This window comes from Corella eumyota, chromosome 2, assembly GCF_963082875.1.
Source record: "Corella eumyota chromosome 2, kaCorEumy4.1, whole genome shotgun sequence".
Lineage (NCBI taxonomy): Eukaryota > Metazoa > Chordata > Ascidiacea > Phlebobranchia > Corellidae > Corella > Corella eumyota.
Window position 1 is genome coordinate 5,494,013 of NC_137491.1, and position 18,251 is coordinate 5,512,263.

General features: G+C 31.9%; 6 protein-coding genes across 6 annotated transcripts; 3 read left to right on the forward strand and 3 right to left on the reverse strand.

The window, feature by feature from the left end:
- Nucleotides 1-110: 110 nt before the first annotated feature.
- Nucleotides 111-2,263, reverse strand: LOC145742962 (beta-1,4-galactosyltransferase 3-like). The gene is made up of 5 exons (XM_082560809.1): nucleotides 1,824-2,263; nucleotides 1,533-1,706; nucleotides 1,026-1,146; nucleotides 743-855; nucleotides 111-512 (listed from the first exon to the last, which is right to left on the reverse strand). The coding sequence occupies exons 1-5, from the start codon at nucleotides 2,261-2,263 to the stop codon at nucleotides 314-316; spliced, it is 1,047 nt and encodes a 348-aa protein (XP_082416935.1). The 3' UTR covers nucleotides 111-313.
- An 805-nt stretch (nucleotides 2,264-3,068) lies between these two features.
- LOC145743608 (uncharacterized) lies at nucleotides 3,069-3,694 on the forward strand. The gene is made up of 3 exons (XM_082561611.1): nucleotides 3,069-3,204; nucleotides 3,282-3,424; nucleotides 3,555-3,694. The coding sequence occupies exons 1-3, from the start codon at nucleotides 3,083-3,085 to the stop codon at nucleotides 3,686-3,688; spliced, it is 399 nt and encodes a 132-aa protein (XP_082417737.1). The 5' UTR covers nucleotides 3,069-3,082; the 3' UTR covers nucleotides 3,689-3,694.
- Nucleotides 3,695-4,332: 638 nt separating this feature from the next.
- On the forward strand, nucleotides 4,333-6,326 carry LOC145742238 (carbohydrate sulfotransferase 10-like). Its single transcript, XM_082560022.1, has 4 exons — nucleotides 4,333-4,431; nucleotides 4,530-4,775; nucleotides 5,428-5,619; nucleotides 5,802-6,326. The coding sequence occupies exons 1-4, from the start codon at nucleotides 4,333-4,335 to the stop codon at nucleotides 6,324-6,326; spliced, it is 1,062 nt and encodes a 353-aa protein (XP_082416148.1).
- Nucleotides 6,327-6,474: 148 nt separating this feature from the next.
- On the forward strand, nucleotides 6,475-8,847 carry LOC145742005 (protein wntless homolog A-like). The gene has a single exon (XM_082559734.1). The coding sequence runs from the start codon at nucleotides 6,556-6,558 to the stop codon at nucleotides 8,149-8,151; it is 1,596 nt and encodes a 531-aa protein (XP_082415860.1). The 5' UTR covers nucleotides 6,475-6,555; the 3' UTR covers nucleotides 8,152-8,847.
- Nucleotides 8,848-8,885: 38 nt separating this feature from the next.
- LOC145742964 (uncharacterized) lies at nucleotides 8,886-12,885 on the reverse strand. Its single transcript, XM_082560811.1, has 3 exons — nucleotides 12,678-12,885; nucleotides 12,456-12,562; nucleotides 8,886-12,329 (listed from the first exon to the last, which is right to left on the reverse strand). The coding sequence occupies exons 1-3, from the start codon at nucleotides 12,712-12,714 to the stop codon at nucleotides 9,615-9,617; spliced, it is 2,859 nt and encodes a 952-aa protein (XP_082416937.1). The 5' UTR covers nucleotides 12,715-12,885; the 3' UTR covers nucleotides 8,886-9,614.
- A 623-nt stretch (nucleotides 12,886-13,508) lies between these two features.
- LOC145743201 (uncharacterized) lies at nucleotides 13,509-17,818 on the reverse strand. The gene is made up of 3 exons (XM_082561115.1): nucleotides 17,503-17,818; nucleotides 17,193-17,281; nucleotides 13,509-16,895 (listed from the first exon to the last, which is right to left on the reverse strand). Exons 1-3 carry the CDS (start codon nucleotides 17,525-17,527, stop codon nucleotides 14,193-14,195), a joined length of 2,817 nt encoding a protein of 938 aa, XP_082417241.1. The 5' UTR covers nucleotides 17,528-17,818; the 3' UTR covers nucleotides 13,509-14,192.
- Nucleotides 17,819-18,251: the final 433 nt, after the last annotated feature.

The window sequence follows — 18,251 nt, forward strand, 5'->3', positions numbered from 1 at the left end:
GTGCTATTATTTATTTCAAGTATATTCCATATACAAAATTTTATTGTAACTAATCACGTTAAACAAACAACAAAGAAGGTTGTGTTTGCAGTGTTAAAAAGTACCATTATTTGTAAGTTTAACAAATGTCCACCAGAACAAATTAAAACTAAAGAAATATATAGCGTACACAGCAAATTTACTTACGATTTATACCACTTTTTTAAAATTATTGTAGACAAGTGCCAAAACAAGCAAAACGTAAGTTATACAAACATGTTAAGAAAAAAAAAAATACAGAAAACGTATGTTTATAAGTTATTAGCCCACGTTGTCAGCTATCCGAATCCATTATACCGACATCTACAGTGACATTAACATATAGTGGATAATATTCTATACTGATTATTTCAGTATAGAGATTATTTAAACCGTTGGTAAGAAACCTAGAACCTGCAGTGCGTATTCGTTCATTAACAGCTTTTTTATCGTAATTGTTCCTGACATCTAGTTCATGTTTTATCATCGTATACCTAAAACAAGTACATGTAAAATGCAAGTAAAATGAAAAAAAAGAAAAAATGTTAATGAACACCAACAACTTGTTATCCAAACATTCTTAACTCATCAATCAAGTAGTTTTCTGATTAAAGTAGTCGATTTCGATTGTTTACAAATAACTTTGCGTAGACACTATCCAGGCAACAAAATCAACTTTATTTAAAGCAATTGTAAAAATTTTTTGTATGGAGTTCTTTCTTACCTGCAAAGATTTAATGGCGGCCGTTTAATTTGAAGTTTGTGAAATTTGATTCTCCCATAAACGTCATCGTCCTCGCCACCCCACCCCCAATAATTATTCGGAAACCCGTTTATCTATAAAAACAAACATATAAAGATTTTTATAAAATATTTACCAAAGCGATTACAAACAAAGGGAATTATTATATTGGCATTTTAAAGGGAAATATTATACTGTTAACACTTATTATTTGACAATTTTAGGATTGATAAAAAATTTGGTTACTTATTAGATATATTTTAACCTCTTCATATTGTTTTTCGGTAAACGATAAAACTCCCCCAACTGTTATTCCACAACATAATGGTTTATACTCAAACTTATCCACAGAACATGCCAAGTGATAAACGAAATGAGCATGGCATCTAACAGCATATAAAAAGAAAATTAATAAATTTTGCGATGTGGGTTATGTAACACATAGTTTAATTTTAAAACGTAATTAAATTTTTCAATCATTTCTTTTCTTTTTAAAAACATGAAAACCAAAAAATATGTATATTAAAATATTAGGAAATGTAAAGCAATCATTAATTTATCGCAGTAAACTGTTACTTGATGACATCACGACTAATCGGAAGTACTTAAAAACAAACAAATTCAAGTATTTTCGATTAATATAGGCACTAAATATATAACATAAAAGGAATGATCATTCAAGTTTGCGTGGTACATTTGATAATCAATCCTTACGTTTAAATGTATAAACAAGAATTACGCATAAAACATACATATTTTTTTTTTGCATTACTTGTAAATGTTGTAATCGTTTTCTGGCAACATATCAACATCGTGAAATATAAAACAATCAAACGGTCTGCCCGAGATTTGGCCAATTCTTTGTGCATATTTAAAACCAGTATTCATCAATCTTCCTTTGTTAAAGATTTCCCTTTCGATTTGGTTAATAACAAATACCTGAAAACTAATACAACACAACGTCAACCTAAACCTTTAAGAAGGTAAGATGTATATTTTAAGTTTATATAAAAGTTGATTTGTATACTATGTAAGGTTATTTAATCAGTTAACTTTTGCTAACCTGTTTCGCTGTTTTTTTAGAAAGGGATGTAAGTGCCCTAAAAGAACATTAAGATGTTGTTCACGGTCCCGAAATGGTATGATTATTGCCAATCTCATCGTAGGCAAACAGTTGTTCGGTTCAAAATATGCTGATTTGTTATCATTCTTTTCTTGGGCATTAAGTTTAGCATAAACATTTTTGAAGTTTTCGTAATTAATTGGTACCGTACCTACTAGGTCTGGTGGTGTACTGGGGCACACAGTTATATTAACAACATTGCTGTAATTTTTATTCTTTAAAAAATATTTCTCTGCTTCGCTAGTTTGAGTTTTTGACCAAGAATGTTTTTTAAATAGCTCAACATTTAAATTCAATATTCGATGTAGCCAAATAATATTCAATAAAACAGAAAATACAAAACAAAATTTAAATATAAAACTACATCGAAATGCAAACATTTTATCTAAAAAAATGAACCAACGTTATCTTCTTTGTTTAAACATCTGATATAATGGCTAGGTTGATGGATGTATTTAAGGCTAGCTAATCACTTAACAAATTTTCTACAGCCTCGCATGACATTTTCAATGTACGCCGTTACTTGTAACGTTGGCAAACAAAACAGATTCCATAAGTTCACAATTGGCCAGTATACAACAGTTGCCAACTGAGAAAAAATTTGACTTAGATTTGAAAAAAATAGATTAAAACAATTACTGAAAATTAAAGATGCAAAGTTTTTAAAAAAGAATATAATAATATTGTTACATAATGCTTTTGGCTTGTATTTAATATACATGTGTACTTTTATTTCAAAATTAAAATACTGGGAAATACATTCAAACTTTAATGACGTCATGGAAACGTGATATTTTATTTCCGGATTGTAAAAGTTTGTCTTTGTCGTCATTTAATTTTTTTTAATATTTATCCAACTTTTTTATTTTATTTTCACACGATAATTACGAACAAGCGAATATGTAGATGTTAACGAATCGTCCTAATCTAAAAAACAAATAAATTATTTATTAAAAATCCAAAAGTCAGTATATGATTTCAATTTTTTCAATCACAGTTGTGCGGGTGTAAGGCTGAAATGAGAAAGCTCATCCCAAATAATTTTAAAAATGTTAGGAGTGATTATTTTAATGTAGGGCTTAGTTTATTTTTCTTAGTAAAGCATCCATCAGTAGCATATATTGATTTTAGCAAATAGGCTAAGCAACCTTGAATTAATTATGGTTTAACACATACAGGTTTAAATTACACCTAAAACAATGATGATGTACAACATAATAATCCTACTCATGGTCGTAGTGTTAAATTCGAGGCATGTTTCGGCACAAAATTGCTCGGTAGCCTTTTATCCATTAGCTGCTTGTATCGACGATGGGACAAGGTAAAAGTTGATAAAAAATTAAAAAATATTTGTTATTGGAATCAAAATTTTAATTTTAGTTTTTTTGTTATGTTCAGACTTGCATATCTTCAATTTGAGGATTGCGAAACATCATCAAAGATCAAATATGCTTGGTTTGATGTTTTGCCAATTCGTATCCGACAGCAAACCTCAAGTCTTAGCGAAATTCCATTTAAATGGGAAGAAGTCCAAATACCAAGTAAGTTTGTTAATTATCTATCTTAGTTGGCAATACCATAATCTGCATCTTTTTAAACAAAAAATAAATCATTAACTTGTTTAAATCAAGGTATGCCCATTTTAAATATTTTAATCCTTTAAAATTTTAGGAAATGTTAAAAACTCCGGTCGGTTAACTGTGTTTTACACTAGCGTGAAAGAAAAAATAGAAGGTATACAAATGTATATTCCAGAGTGTGACAACAGTACCCCTCAAATTCTCTCTCAGCCTATACCGCGATAAAGCATCAATAAACACTTTTTCACATTATTTCATATTGTTTTATGCATGTATTTGCCTTTAAGCAGTATTTGTAATAAAAATAAGTTCGAGCATATTAATTTGTATTGTTCTATTGTGTTGAAAGTTGTATTATACTGTAATAAAAACAACAAAATGTATAGATAATGCTTATTGTGAAAACACAAATAATATTGTTAAATTTGATAACCACGTGTCAATAGCAGAACATAACTATTGGAACTCGCTGAAATAAGGTTGCTTTACGTACTAGCCTTTATACTAACAGTGAGATGCACCAGTCTCTATTTAGTAAGCTATAAGGTAGTTTTATTTTAAGTAAGATAGTTGTATTCATTTTCATGGTACAAAATGAAAAAATTTTTTTAATATCGCATGTTTAATGTTCATATTTATTTAGGCATTAACAAGCATGACGATAACTTTGTTTATAAATTAATGTGATATTGGAAAAGGATACCGTATTGCAGCATTTTCTGTTTTCATAATATGGCGAAAACTATATCATGTAATATTATTGGTACAAGGTATTTAGTAATAGTTACAAGAAATTTTGGTAAATTATTTTTGGTAAATCAGGCTACCTCTGCTATATTATACTAAATTTGAAATCAAACATCAAAGGCATGTATTTTGAGTACAAATCTCTGAAAGCCATGCTCGCAGGAGTTATAGTAGGTTACTTTTTGAATGAGTTCATCTTCTTGTGGTTTAATTACGTCAAAGTAAGTTATAGTCTTATATTTCAATTTTAAAAATCGTAAAAAATGTTTATGCATAACGTTGACTTAATATATTTTTGTTGTTTATGTAATTGTTTTAGCCGACCACTCTATCCGTACTGCCGCTGTCAGCAGGAAATATAACAGAACGAAAAACAGCTTGTACAACAACTCTACAAAATGAAGATATTACACTGTTGAAAACAAATTTTACAAACGCCATGCTTACCATTCAAGCAGAGCGTCAAAACACTATGTTTCGAGCTTGCCGTCATGTTACAGATTGGGAATGTTACTCATTTCCAAAATCTCCAAACAAAAATGCGATGTACTCAGCTAAATATCAAGTAATTCTTTTTGCTTGTGGTGATTTTAAAGTAATTTGCATTACCTTTAAACTAGGGATGGGCCAATCGAATCCGAGTCCGAGTACTCGGCCCGAGTATTAAGTATATTTTAATACTCGTGCTCGTCGAGCATTTTTTAGTACTCGGACGCCGAGTAATAATTTGTCATTTAAGATCGTATACGATTTATTAAACATAAAAAAACACGAGGTTTGCCTTTTTCTAATAATTTATAATCTACTCTCAATTATATTACGTTATTTAAGCAACAATTGCGCAACTAATACACTTTTTGCTACACTTTTTTTACTAAATTTTACGCATAATAAATTTAAAACTTAAACATTTTCGTTTGTACTTAAAATGATATTGCTATCAGCGGTTAGTAGTTTTGCCAACGTTAAACCTTTTATAATCCATAAATACGTGTTTTTTGGTAAATTTTGCAGTTTTAAAATTATGCGGGAAAGATTCTCGTGAACAGTTATATACGTTTAAATGACATCATAACCGAGTACTCGGACTCGGCCGAGTATCGCGACAAAATACTCGGGCTCGTCGAATCCGAGTAATTTGGATTTCAGCCCATCCCTACTTTAAACGTTAAATCAGCTATTCCTTATACAACCACTAAAAAAAATAATTTCTATAGCTATCAGTCTGCGAAATTTTTAAATGCGGAAGTTCATCTTGGCTTTATGCCATATCCTCGATGGAAGGATTGTTTGATAAAGTAAGTAAAATGTCAGGTAGTTCGGCACTCGTATTTGGATTACGCAAATTGAGAATTAAATCAGGAAGAAACCAAACGCAGCAACAAAAGGTCTGGGACCAATCCATTAAGGTAATTAAAATAGTTCTACGATATTTAAGCCATTTCCGTATTTTGATAGGGATTGAATAGCCAAAATATAACTAGTGTATTAAAATAATAAAGCACGGATAAAATTTTAATCTTTTCAGTTCAATGTCGAGCTAAAAATAACGTAACAACTCCGGATATATAAACTTAATAAAAACTTATAGGTTATTCTTGTACGTAATCCTTTTGGGCGAATAGTATCCGCTTATAATGACAAAATGGTTCCAACTTCTCCCGGATTTTCTTTTGTCTATGGTCCACTGTCGCGAAATATTAATAAACGGTTTCGTCATTTACGAAAAAACCCGGATGACCGTACAAGCACAACAGATGTTGGAACAGCAACGTTTGAAGACTTTGTTAACTTTCTTGTTATTACAAAGTCAACCAATGTGCATTGGACTCCATTTTATCTCCAATGCGAGCCTTGCCTATTCCATTATAATTACATTGCAAAATTTGAAACTTTAAAGGAGGATATTTTATTTTTGTGCGAAAAAATCAAAATTTCGAAAACAAATAAAAAACATTTGTTTCCTTATAGAGACTACAAATCCAGCGAAAACCTAACCGAAACATACTTTTCTAATATTCCGTTGGAGTTAAGCAAGAAGCTTTACAAACATTATCAAAGGGATTTTGAAATGTTTGGATATCAAAAGCCTGATTTTTTGTGTAATAAATTTTAATTTCGTTATTAAAAGGTGAGCTAGCAATAATGATGCCAGCGTCAATGCTGTCGTATTAGTAAAGACATTAAAATAACTTTATTGCATTTTCTATGTGACGTCATATTCAAAATGTGAAGTTCCCGCTATTTAAAAGAAAATGTTACGATTGTTAGCTTACCTTCTGTTTGCTGAAAGAAAAAAAAGTAAATAAACATTTGCATTGTTAGGGTATATATTATATAAAAATATGCCTGGAGCAGTAATAGAAAACTTATCAACAAAAAAACTAGTTGTAATCGTCGTAGTGTTTATAATTCTTGAGATCGGTTGCGTAATTTTGGGTGCGCTTCATTCTCCGAGCCCTACGCATACTATTCAAGTTCCGGCAGTACATTGCATACGAAACGAAACAAAAACGTGGTATTTACCACAAACATGTGAAAATGCAGGTGAACTTGACAGCGAAAAGGCAAAAGGCCTTACAGATGGGCCAAACAAAATTATTTTTTCTTTTCGCCTGCCAACAAATGGACAATCAAGTCGTCAAATGATACCATGGTTTCAATTTATTCTCACTATTTTGCAACTGAACATCGAATATGATGACAATCGACCTGTTGCAGAGGGTGCATCTTTAACACTAAATATCAAGATTGCTTACAGCGACGATAAGGATTCATACAAAAACGAAGATCTTTGGACAACAATTGCAACTTCCACTGAAGTGCGTCCTCTGAATTGTATTACACCAAACCAAAAAGGTCATCTCTATGACTGTGAACCAATACATCTTTTTCAGCTTGGGTCGGTTCCACATAAATATTATTTAGTGAACTTTCAGCTGCCAACAAAAGGTCATTCTAGCTCACAAAACCGTGGAATTGGAAAATTTAAAAGGGTTGATTCTATAACCATTGCTCAAACAGGTGGCTTCACCAAAATATGGATTATAATGAAGAGTATTTTGTTTGTTATTCTTCTTTTGCCTGTCATATGGTTTTGGAAACGAATAAAATCTCTTCCTAGAAAACCAATGCTTATAGAAAAGGCAATATTTTTTCTGGGATTGTCAATGTTATTTTTAGACTTACCCCTTGAACTTATTACCATCTTCTTTGAGGCTCCCTGGATGTTGGTGCTTACAGATATCCGCCAAGGGTTTTTCTATGCGGTGCTATTTTGTTTTTGGATTATATTTACAGGAGAACATCTCATGGATCAGGCCAATCGAAACAAACTGTCCACTTATAAATGGCAATTGGGTTGTATATGTGTTATGTGTGCTGCCTTGCTTACATTTGAGTTAGCTGAACGTGGGGCTCAGATTGTTAACCCATGTTCCACTATTTGGAGTTACCCAAACTTTGCCGAAGCTATGCTTACAGTTGGTTGTGTGTTTGGTGTATTGTATATGCTGTTGTTATTGTATCTTATAGTTAGGGTATGCCTTGCTACAAGATTTAAACGGCAAATTAACGTCCATGGAGAAAGAGCTGTTCAATTTAAGAAAACTGTTGCTCGATTTCGAAACTTGCTGATTTTAACATTTACAACTGCCGGACTTACAGTTGCCTCCTTTATATTACAAAATGAAATTGATGGTGCTTTGGGAGATTACGTTGACGCTGATTTCAATGTAGCATCTGGATTTTTTACTGGAGTGTTTGGCTTGTGGAACATATATGTAATCTTGGTTTTATCAATGTATGCCCCGTCACATAAACGATATGATTTTAATGAGGATGATGAAACTTCAGAACAATTGGTTGTGCCACTGAATTCTGCAGGAAGTGAGTATACTCAAGTCTTCCAACTAACGCAACAAAAAACAAATGAAGAATAAATTTATTGATTTTTTTGCATCTTTTAAACTGCCTTTCTGTAGTTCACTGCTGTTTTACTTTTATATCTTTAATTGACACACACATTTTGTATACATTTGAGCAAATTATTAACAACAAAAAAATGGAAAATAAATTTTTTGATTTTTTTGCACCTTCTGAACTGCCTTTTTGTAGTACACTGCTTTTTTACTTTTATAGCTTTAATTAATACATAAATTCTGTATACACTATTTACAAAATTTTTGTAGTTTTTGCACATATTCGATGGTCATTTATTAACAAAAGTGCCTTTTTCATAAACTTATGTTGGTGACTTCATTACAAAAATTGTTTCAATTCACCTTTTTTATAAAATTCATTTTTGCTTCATATATTCATATTTGTGTTCAATTATTGTTATTTAATCTGACAAATTAAACTTGCTACACAGTGTTTAAACAAATCTTCTAATTAAGATTTATTTTTTAAAGGCTTATTTTTTAAACATGGTGCTAAACACTGCATATTTAGGTATTTTTATAAAGTCATTCAATAGCAAACACGAAAAAAGGTAACTTTTCTAATACTTTTGTACCTAGATTTAATTGTTTTTTAAACAATACTAACTAAGTCTAATTGTAACTAAAATACATCTATTTCTTATTTTGTTCAATGTTGTGTTACCGTTCATCTTTTTTCTATATAAGAGTTTTAAAACTGCCTGTAGATCATTTACAAGATATTAAAAAAAATATACACTAAGGTTAATTAACCATTTTTATTCTAATTAATTAGCGCACACACATGAATAATATTTACAAAAAGTTAGGCAACTAGAATTATTTCAGTGCAACATATTTTGATGAATTGACATGAACCAGTTAAGCAACCAAAGTTAGATTTAAGCACTAAAAATCAAAAGCTTTCTCAAATAAAAATGTTCACAGAACTAATCATACATAAATTTAGAAATCATCAATTATTATACACCAAACAAAAATTAATAACATCTTTTAGAAATGTTTAGCAACCAATGTAGTTCTGTAGTTCTATTAAAAATTATCTTGAATACATCTTAAAATAGAATTTATTTAAAAAAAGAACAGTGTGTTAGAGTGCACCTAGGAATGAATTTTAAAAACAAAAAAACAAAGAAGAATATTATTCAGATGTTGCAACAATTGGTTTACAGAAGACTTAGCATTGGTATAAAACTAATTAGGCAAGATTCCATGAAAAAGTTGTTAATAATTTTTCTTTACAAAAACCACACCATCATACAGTTGGTGATAACATAAAAAATATGTACATACATTTAAATCAAAGTAAAATTCAGGCAATAATTACCTTAGACATTAAAAATATATTTTGCAAGCTAATTAAGGTAATGCAACCGGTTAACACAGTTAAATTACAAAAAATAAACCCAGAGTATGTAACATGGTTCCAAATTATTGTAGGTTGGGCAAACATTGATAAATGTTCAGGGGAACTTTAATTTCTCCAGTCTCTTAGTTAACTCTTCTGAGATACCTTGAATCTTGATAACTTCATTGTATCGACGTGTTGCCATATTAGTAAAATCTCCGACCACAAGATTTCCATTGTATGTATCAGATTTTTCCATTGCTTTCACAGCCATCAAATAGTTGCAGATCCCCCATACAAAGGTGTTTGCATTTCTTTCTTGTAATTGACTTATTCCAAAAACTTGATTTTTGTTAAGTGGATTTTCCGTTTTAAAACCCACCTCAAAGACTTCAAAAGCATAATCAAAGTTTCCAGTTGCAGCATAAAACTTCATTGCCTGAAAACAGCAGTTGGGTGCCATGTTGATAGAAATATTTTTCTTGGCAATTTTAAATAATTCATTGCATTCTGCTTTGGCTCTTGTGGAAGGATTACCTGGATTAGCATGATCTTTTAGTTGCTTGCAATTGGCCTTTACAATGCACTTGTAGGCATTGAGGGTGGTGTATGGAGTTCCCATTATACGTTTGTACTTTCCTTCTTCGTACATAGGGCCTGGGTCAGTAAGAAGTTCCTTGCTTAATTCATAAGCTTTTTCCAAGCGCTCCAACCTTTGATGTTTGGATTCATCTAGACGATCCTGGAGTTTTCTTGGAACCATTGAGTTAGCTGTTGTGATGTATTCATAAATCAGTCCAATTCCAGTTTTCGTTCTGATTTCCACTGAAATTTCGTGAGCTAGTTCTGCATAATACTCACATTTTCTTTGATCCTTCGGGTCCATTCTGTTTTTAAGGTACAAAACCTGCCTTCCGTAAATATGAAAGATGCTTGCTAGACGCTCAGCCAAAAAGACTTCGCAGTACTTTTCGATCGAAAGTAGATTTTTGATGTCACCATTACCTGTGGTTTGCAACTTTTCAAACATTTCACGAGTAAGAGGATGTTTGCTCTGCACAAAAGCTTTAACTTCCTTGAAATTGCTGAGAGCAAAATCTTTGGACTCCCCACCTTCCTCACAATTGAACACAAAGTCATCCAAGTTGCTTTGATTTATTTTTAATGTATGCATCAGGTAATCTTTAACATTTCCTGCTGATTTCTTATGCAGCTTTTTTCCAGCTTTAATGCAATGCCCTACAATGTGTTTTGCATTTTTTTGCGGATCAGTAGTTTCGTCATGATACTCCAACGCATCTCTGTTTACCTTCTTACTAAAAAAACATGTCAAAAAGGAATCTTGACTTTCAAATGAACAGACCCCATCCCAGACGATTGTAGCGGCACGAAACAAAACACCCAGTGCAGTTACCCATTTAGATTTGTCTTGTCCAAGAACCATTGCCTGACCTAAAAGTTCACTCAAACGGCAAACTCTCATGTACATCAGAAAATTCTCTTTGTCTGATTCCTTCATTACAAAACCGGAATCCCAGTTTTTTCCCAAATTTTTACATAAAACTTCCATGTGAGTTGTTAGTTGGTACAGAATAATGTCAGCATTTGCTTGGCGATTATCTTTGTCAAGAAGGCTAGTAATTGCTTTTAAGGCAATGTCAAGGCTTAACTGCTTATTTTCAACTTGAATGGCATCAAATTTATTTTTTGAGATTGAAATTGTGCTGTTTGGGTTAGCTAGAGACACGATTTTTACACCATGTGTCTTTTTTAAGGATGAGATGGCATCATAGGTCATTTTCAGATTAAGGGTTGAGTTTTCTTCATGACTGAGATTTTTTTCTCTATTCTGATCACAGTAATGAAAAATCTGGGTCACCAATAGCATAGGAAGATCCTCATGGTCTAACAACCTCCATACATTTAACAAGAAGTCTGCAACAGATTCATGGTTAACTGGATATTTGTCTGGTTCCACTTTGTTGATTTCTTTGTAGGCTTCCGGATTTCCTGATTGAAGTTGTTGAAGAAGTTCCAATGTTTCTTTGTGCATCCCGGATCGGGTTGATTCTGAATTAATCAGCCTGTAATACAGCTCATAGGACATCTCTTTATTATCACAGTAGAGCTTTACTCCCTTTAAACAGGTGGGATTGTAATTAAAGTATATAGCAACTTTCTCCGCGAACTCGTCATCCTTTGTCTTAGGTGTATTCTCTTGATTTACATCACCATTTTGGTGTGAGACTCGTCCTGACAGATTACCTTCGTTAGAATTTGCTTTTAGATACTCAACTGCTTCTTCGCCATGGTTAAAGCCAGAAATTTCAACCTGCCAATATTGATCATTTATTGAGCTAATTTCATCTTTATCAAAAATTGCATCCATGGTTGATGTTGACAATAAAATTTTGACCACTGGAGTTTTCAGGTTTTTGGATGAGTCAACCACTTCTCTTACCATGTTGGTGATGAAACTCAATCCTTCTTTTTCACACCCAGGAAGCAAGGTTAACCCAAATGCACTTACAATTTCCATATCAGTTAACTGCTTCATGAACGTAGCTCCTACTTGCTCATCCTTCACATTATCGAGGTTTATTAACGAAGGCATTTCTTTTGAAATAATATCAGCAACATTTTTAAATTCTTTAACCATGGTCTCTAAACTTGAAAATGGCTGCATCTCCCAAACAATAGTCTTCGAATTAGCTACTTCATTTAAAATTACATTTGAGATAACTTTTTTACCCATTCCTCTAGGACCATGAAGTTGGGTAACAGCCTTTTTATTAAAACTCTTCATTGCATGGTTAGAGCAGGTTGTTTTCTATAATAATTTGTAATTAAGAGTCAAAAAACAAATGTTTATTATAAATTATTGCGAAATACTGTAACTGTGCCTTATAAACCAAAAAGAGCATATATACTAAATTTCCATAAATAGATTTCTTACCTTAAAATCCAAAGGTGGGCTCTGAAAATGTTTAATCAAGTTTTTTTTATCCATTTTTTTATCATTTGGATCATCATCGGAGAAAGCTCTTGGTCGATGTTCCGACTCTATAAATACATATTAATTAAGAACTCAAAGCAAGAGGTCATTTGATTTTTTAAAGTTTTTGCATTCAAACATAACGTTTATTTTATTTAATAAGATAAATAGTTATATAAATACCTGTATCAACACCTTTCATCATTTTTTCTTTTGCCATGGCAAACCAGTAATTATATACAAACTTACTATAATTCAGGTTATAATAACTACTACCAACTACTTTGTTTAATAATACGTTTAGAAAACAGATAGTAAAAGCTTCTAGTAATTTAAAAAAATAGTTTATTTTACTGAAAAATAGGAAATCCACATAGACGCTTTTATATTGTTCCGTTAATAACGCCTACTTAAAAAGCTTTGAGAGGGGAAAGGGAAGGGGAACCTTTTTTGTGAAACCACCTCAGAACGTACCAGGGAATTCCCCTTCTGGTGGAGAAAAACTTTTCCATTGCGCCAGAATTACTTATTGTTTTTGAGTTAAATGCAATAAGGAACCGAAACTTAATGTGAATGATGTATTCTTCATTTTGGTTTTGACTTCCTTATTTCTATATAGAACGAATTATTAAGTTCCTAGTTTGGTGAAAATAGCCAATAATTGTGCAATATTTCATGGTAAACAACGAAAGTCTATATAAAGAATAAAACATTTTCCGAAGGGTGAAAATTACGAAATTCTTACGTAACTTGTTTTCATAAATACTTAAAAACTATCTTTAAGCACTGTTGTATCGCAATCAACAGCAATTTAAAGGTGGCTATCTGTTTATTATGTAACAAAAACAAATTTTCGAATGTTAGTTCTATTCTGCGTGCTAAACTATTTTTTTAGAAAAAAGTTTACATAGTAATACCCTTTTATTTTTTAATATACTCTAAATTCTTTTTTATAAGCTAAAAACGATTCCATTTGTGAAAATTTATGTGAAAAACAACTTTTTTTAATGATTTTATTTAAAGGATTAGGACAGTGCAACAATAATTAAAAAGGAAATAAAGATCACCATTTTAAACTAAGGTTTATTTAAAAAATTGATATATTTGTTACTCTACAAAGGTTAAAAAGTAATGATTAATAAAATATTTTTAGGGAAATTAAATTAAGTATATAATTTTTATGTTATTAACTTTTGTGTTTAGTTATTTAAAATCATTGCCAAATATCCCATTTAAACCTAGATCTAAATGACATGCTTTTTACAGAACTAAGATATTATAACTACAGAGATAATAAAACATTTGAAAATGATAGTATATACACATTAAAGAAAAAACATCTACTACTAAAACAAGCGTAGTCAAAAGTTTTTACAATTTCTTGCAGTACAAATTTATTACATCTAAAATTTTAGCCGAAACTAAATGTTTTTAAACAACAATATAAGCCACTCGAATATGATAAAACAATACTAACACTTTTTACTTCTACATTATTTTTTAGGCCCTTTTTTACAGCTACATCAGTTTGATTATAAAGAAAAAGATATAATACACAATCGAGTCATTGGGAAAATGATAAATTAGAGTTAAAATGAATTAAGGAATTTTTTTTAAAATGTATATAAAAAATCATCATTTATGTGCACTCTTACCATTATCATTAAAAATTAACAAAAAATAAAAATGTAAAGAAAATTAATCCTCAAATTTATCAGGATTAAGGTCAATTAACCTCTTCTTCAATTCCTCTGGGGCTTCCATTTTAACAACGGCATCATGCAACTGCCTAGCTTTTTTTTCCAGATCAGCCATCTTACCATTGTAGGTGCCGCCTTTCTTGCATGCTTTTACAGCCAACAAATAGTTGTAAATAGCCCAAATATATGTATTTGGATTTCTCTGATTTAACTGACTTATTCCATAGGTTTTGCCGCCAGTTTCATGTTTAAAGCCAACATCAAAGGCTTCAAAGGCATCGTCAAAGTTTCCAGTTGCAGCAAAAAACTTCATAGCCTGGATACAGCAGTTGGGTGCCATGTTTATAGATATATTTTCCCTGGCAATCCCAAACATTTCTGTGCATTCAATCTTGGCACTTTTAGAAGGATTTAATGGATTAGCATGATCTTTTAGTTGCTTGCAGTTGGCCTTTACAATGCATTTGTAGGCATTGAGGGTGGTGTATGGGGTTCCCATTATACGTTTGTATTTTCCTTCTTCGTACATTGGGCCTGGGTCAGTAAGAAGTTTTTTGCATAACTCATATGCTTTTTCCAAGCGCTCCTGCCTTTGAGATTTGGACTCACCTTTACGATCCTGGAGTTTTCTTGGAACCATTGAATTGGCAGTTGTGATGTATTCATACAAGAGCCCAATTCCAGTTTTCTTCCTAATTTCCAACGAGATTTCATGAGCTAATTGCGCATAATACTCGCATTTTCTTTGGTCATTTTGTTCCATCCTGTTTTGCAAATATAACACTTGTCTTCCATAAATATGGAAAATACTTGCAAGCCGTTCAGCCAAAAAGACTTCGCAATACTTTTCAGTGGAAAGTAGATTATTGGTCTTGCGTAGGATTTGAATAAGCTGAGGTTCGAGAGGCAATGGATTATTTCCAGCAGATTCTATTGCTTCTTTTACTTCTTTTAATGTCTGTTTTGCCATATCTTGTGATAGACCATTATCACCTTGAGTGCAGTTGAAGATAAAATCATCCATGTTGCTTAGGTTTACTTTCAAGGTGTGAACCAGGTATTCCTCCACATATTTCGACCCTTTCTTAAACAACTGTTTTCCAGCTCTTATGCAGTGGTCTACAATTTCCTTAGCTTTTTTCTCTGGGTTTGACGAGTCATTATATTCTAAAGCATCTGTGCTTGTTTTTGCTGAAAAACATGGAAAAAAGATTCCTCGTTTTTCAAAGGAGCATACACCTTGCCAAACAATTTCCGCTGATTTAAATAGAACACCAAGAGCCTCCGGCCATTTAGATTTATCCTTGCCTTGTACCTTAGCTTGTCCAGACAGCTCATAAACCCGACAAATTTTCAAAAACATCTCAAACTTATCCTTGTCAGCGGACTTCATGTCAAATTCTTGATCTTTTAAGAAAATTCGTATTTTGTTGCATAAGCAGTGAAGGTGATCATTGACCTGAAATAACAGCAAGTCTGCTCCAGTTAATCTGTTATCTTTATCCATTAAACTTGTTATAGCCTTGATAGCAACAGTAAGGTTTTTTTCCTTTTCCTTGTTTGGCAAAGTATCATGTATGTTCTTTGGAATTGAAATTGTATCACCGAGCGCTGATAAGGATGTAACGTTAAATCTGTTGTTTAAGACCACGATTAAATCATGTGCCCTCTTTTTTATCTGGGCTTGAGATTGATCGTTTTCATTCAATCCCAGGTAGTACAAAATCTGGTAAAGAAGGACAACAGGAAGATACTCGTTATGGAAAACCTTCCAAACTCCTAAAACTGAGTCCAAGTGTTGAGGTCTTGGACCATTGGTGTTGTTATCCAATAGGTGGAGGGCCTGGTATGCTTCTGCATTTGAGTGGTGGTACTTTTTAAGAAGTTCCACTGTATCCTTATGCACTTCATGACGAGTTTTGTCATTCCCCATTAGTATTAAATATTCCTTGTATTGGTTGACCAAGCTTTTCCTACCCATTTTGCTGCTGCAATAGACTTTTACTCCTTTCAGGCAGGCTGGATTATAATCAAAATACTTCGACAATTCGGTAGCAGTTTCAAATTCTTCTGGGAGTAAGTCTGGTTTTTCTTGAAGTGATTTTGGTTCTGTTTCTCCGGGTGATTCAGGTTCTGTTTGAATTTCGTATTTTTTGTAGACAGTAAGGTACTTAGCTCCTTCATCATTATGGTTAAACCCAGAAATTTCGACCTGGCTGTACCCATCCACATTGTCAACTTCATCCTTAGTAAAAAGCACATTCTTGTTTGTAGTAGCGATTAGAAGTTTTACATGATTTTCTGCATTTCGTGCTTCATCCATGATCTTACGAAAGTGAATTAATCCATCCACACTCTCTTCAAATCCAGGAAGCAATTTCATACTAAATGCAACCTTGATCCCAACTCTTTTTATTTCTCTAATTAAGTGCGTACCAACATTTTCATCTTCAACATCTCTTAGTTGGAGAAAATTTTTCTCAGCAAGTTGCCTTGATGCTGCTTTAAACCCCTTAATTACATCACCTTTGTTCAGAAATGAAGACATGTTAAATGCGGCCGAGAATTCTCCAGGGAGTTTAGTTAAACCACTTAGCACGCAGTTGGAAATAGATTCTTTTCCCATACCTCTACCACCATAAAGTTGCACCACTGGACTATTTTTAACCATCTTAATGGTCGTGATAAGACAATCAGTTTCCTACATTAAAAGAGAACATTATAATATTGCTAGTATCTTATCATAGTGTTGTTACCCCCAGCTTGGAAAAAGAAAGTGACCTTATATGTCACAAGTTTAATTTTTAGGCCCAAACAGAATTAGTATTCTATCATAATGAAGTTTAAAAATTTAATAATGACTATAAGCATTTATTTGGGTAAAATGAGTCTTTGATTTAAATTTGGGCAGTTGAGTCTTAGTATATGCCTTTAAAGTTGGTTATATATAAAAAAGTTGCCTAATATTTCCTAATTTATCTTTAATGTTGATACTTACCATCAAATCATCTTGTTTTTTCAGGTTAGACTGAATTGGTGTTTTTGATGGTAACATTTGTTTATCAACAAATGTTTTGTTTTTTTGCTCTAAAAACAATTTATATTTATTAACATTAAATATATATAATTTATTTAGAAACCTTTTTTTACAATATCGACATATTATGCAAAAACACAAATTTTAATTTATAGTTTTAATAATGTCTAAAACATTTATTATCACTGAGTAAAAGAATTTATAATGTGCTTTTATGGCACAACATTTAACCTTGTTGTATTATAAAAAAAAATATATAATTCAGGTTTACCATTTGTAGAGCGACTGTCCCCCATATTCTTCTTTTTCAGGCTGGTTTTACAAAGTCTTGGAAAAAGTATAATAACGAAAATTACAAACAAACAGTTATTTTTTAGTTTTTTAATCTAAATAAAAAAATTATTTTAATACTAAATTGTCACATTAGCCTGTTAGCTGTCTATCTATACCGTCTTATGATTTCAAAGTTTCGGTAAAGCTTTTTACTTGCTTTTTAATGTACGTGGACCTAACTTGACTAATGACTTTCACTGTTAGTCTATCAGTTAGCTTGTTTAGTCCCCACCTGCCACAGGTCACAATTATAGCTAAAATAGCAAAACAAAAAAATCAGTTTAGGATAGACCTTTTGCGACTTTTTTTTTAAATACCGTTATAAAAGGCATAAACAGCTTATATTTAAGCTTTGCAGTTTTTGCAATACTTTTATAAACATATATCCCCATCAAAAGGTTTTCGGTGTACTCCCGAGAATATTTCTAGGGAAAGAACCTGGGGATTAACCTGGTATAAGTTGTTTACGCCACTCTTAGCAACACCCCTTTATTTTATCCACCAAAAGCGCAATTTAAGATATTTATAGTTAAAAGAACTTTATTTTAGTTTGCCCGAACGCCCTTCTTTAACCTTCAATAGTGCGATATGAAGATTTTTTGACGCCACTAAACAGCAAAGAATTAGTTTTGCAAATATAGATTTTTGAGAAAATGTTTGATTTCAATAAAATGTCTTATTCCTATA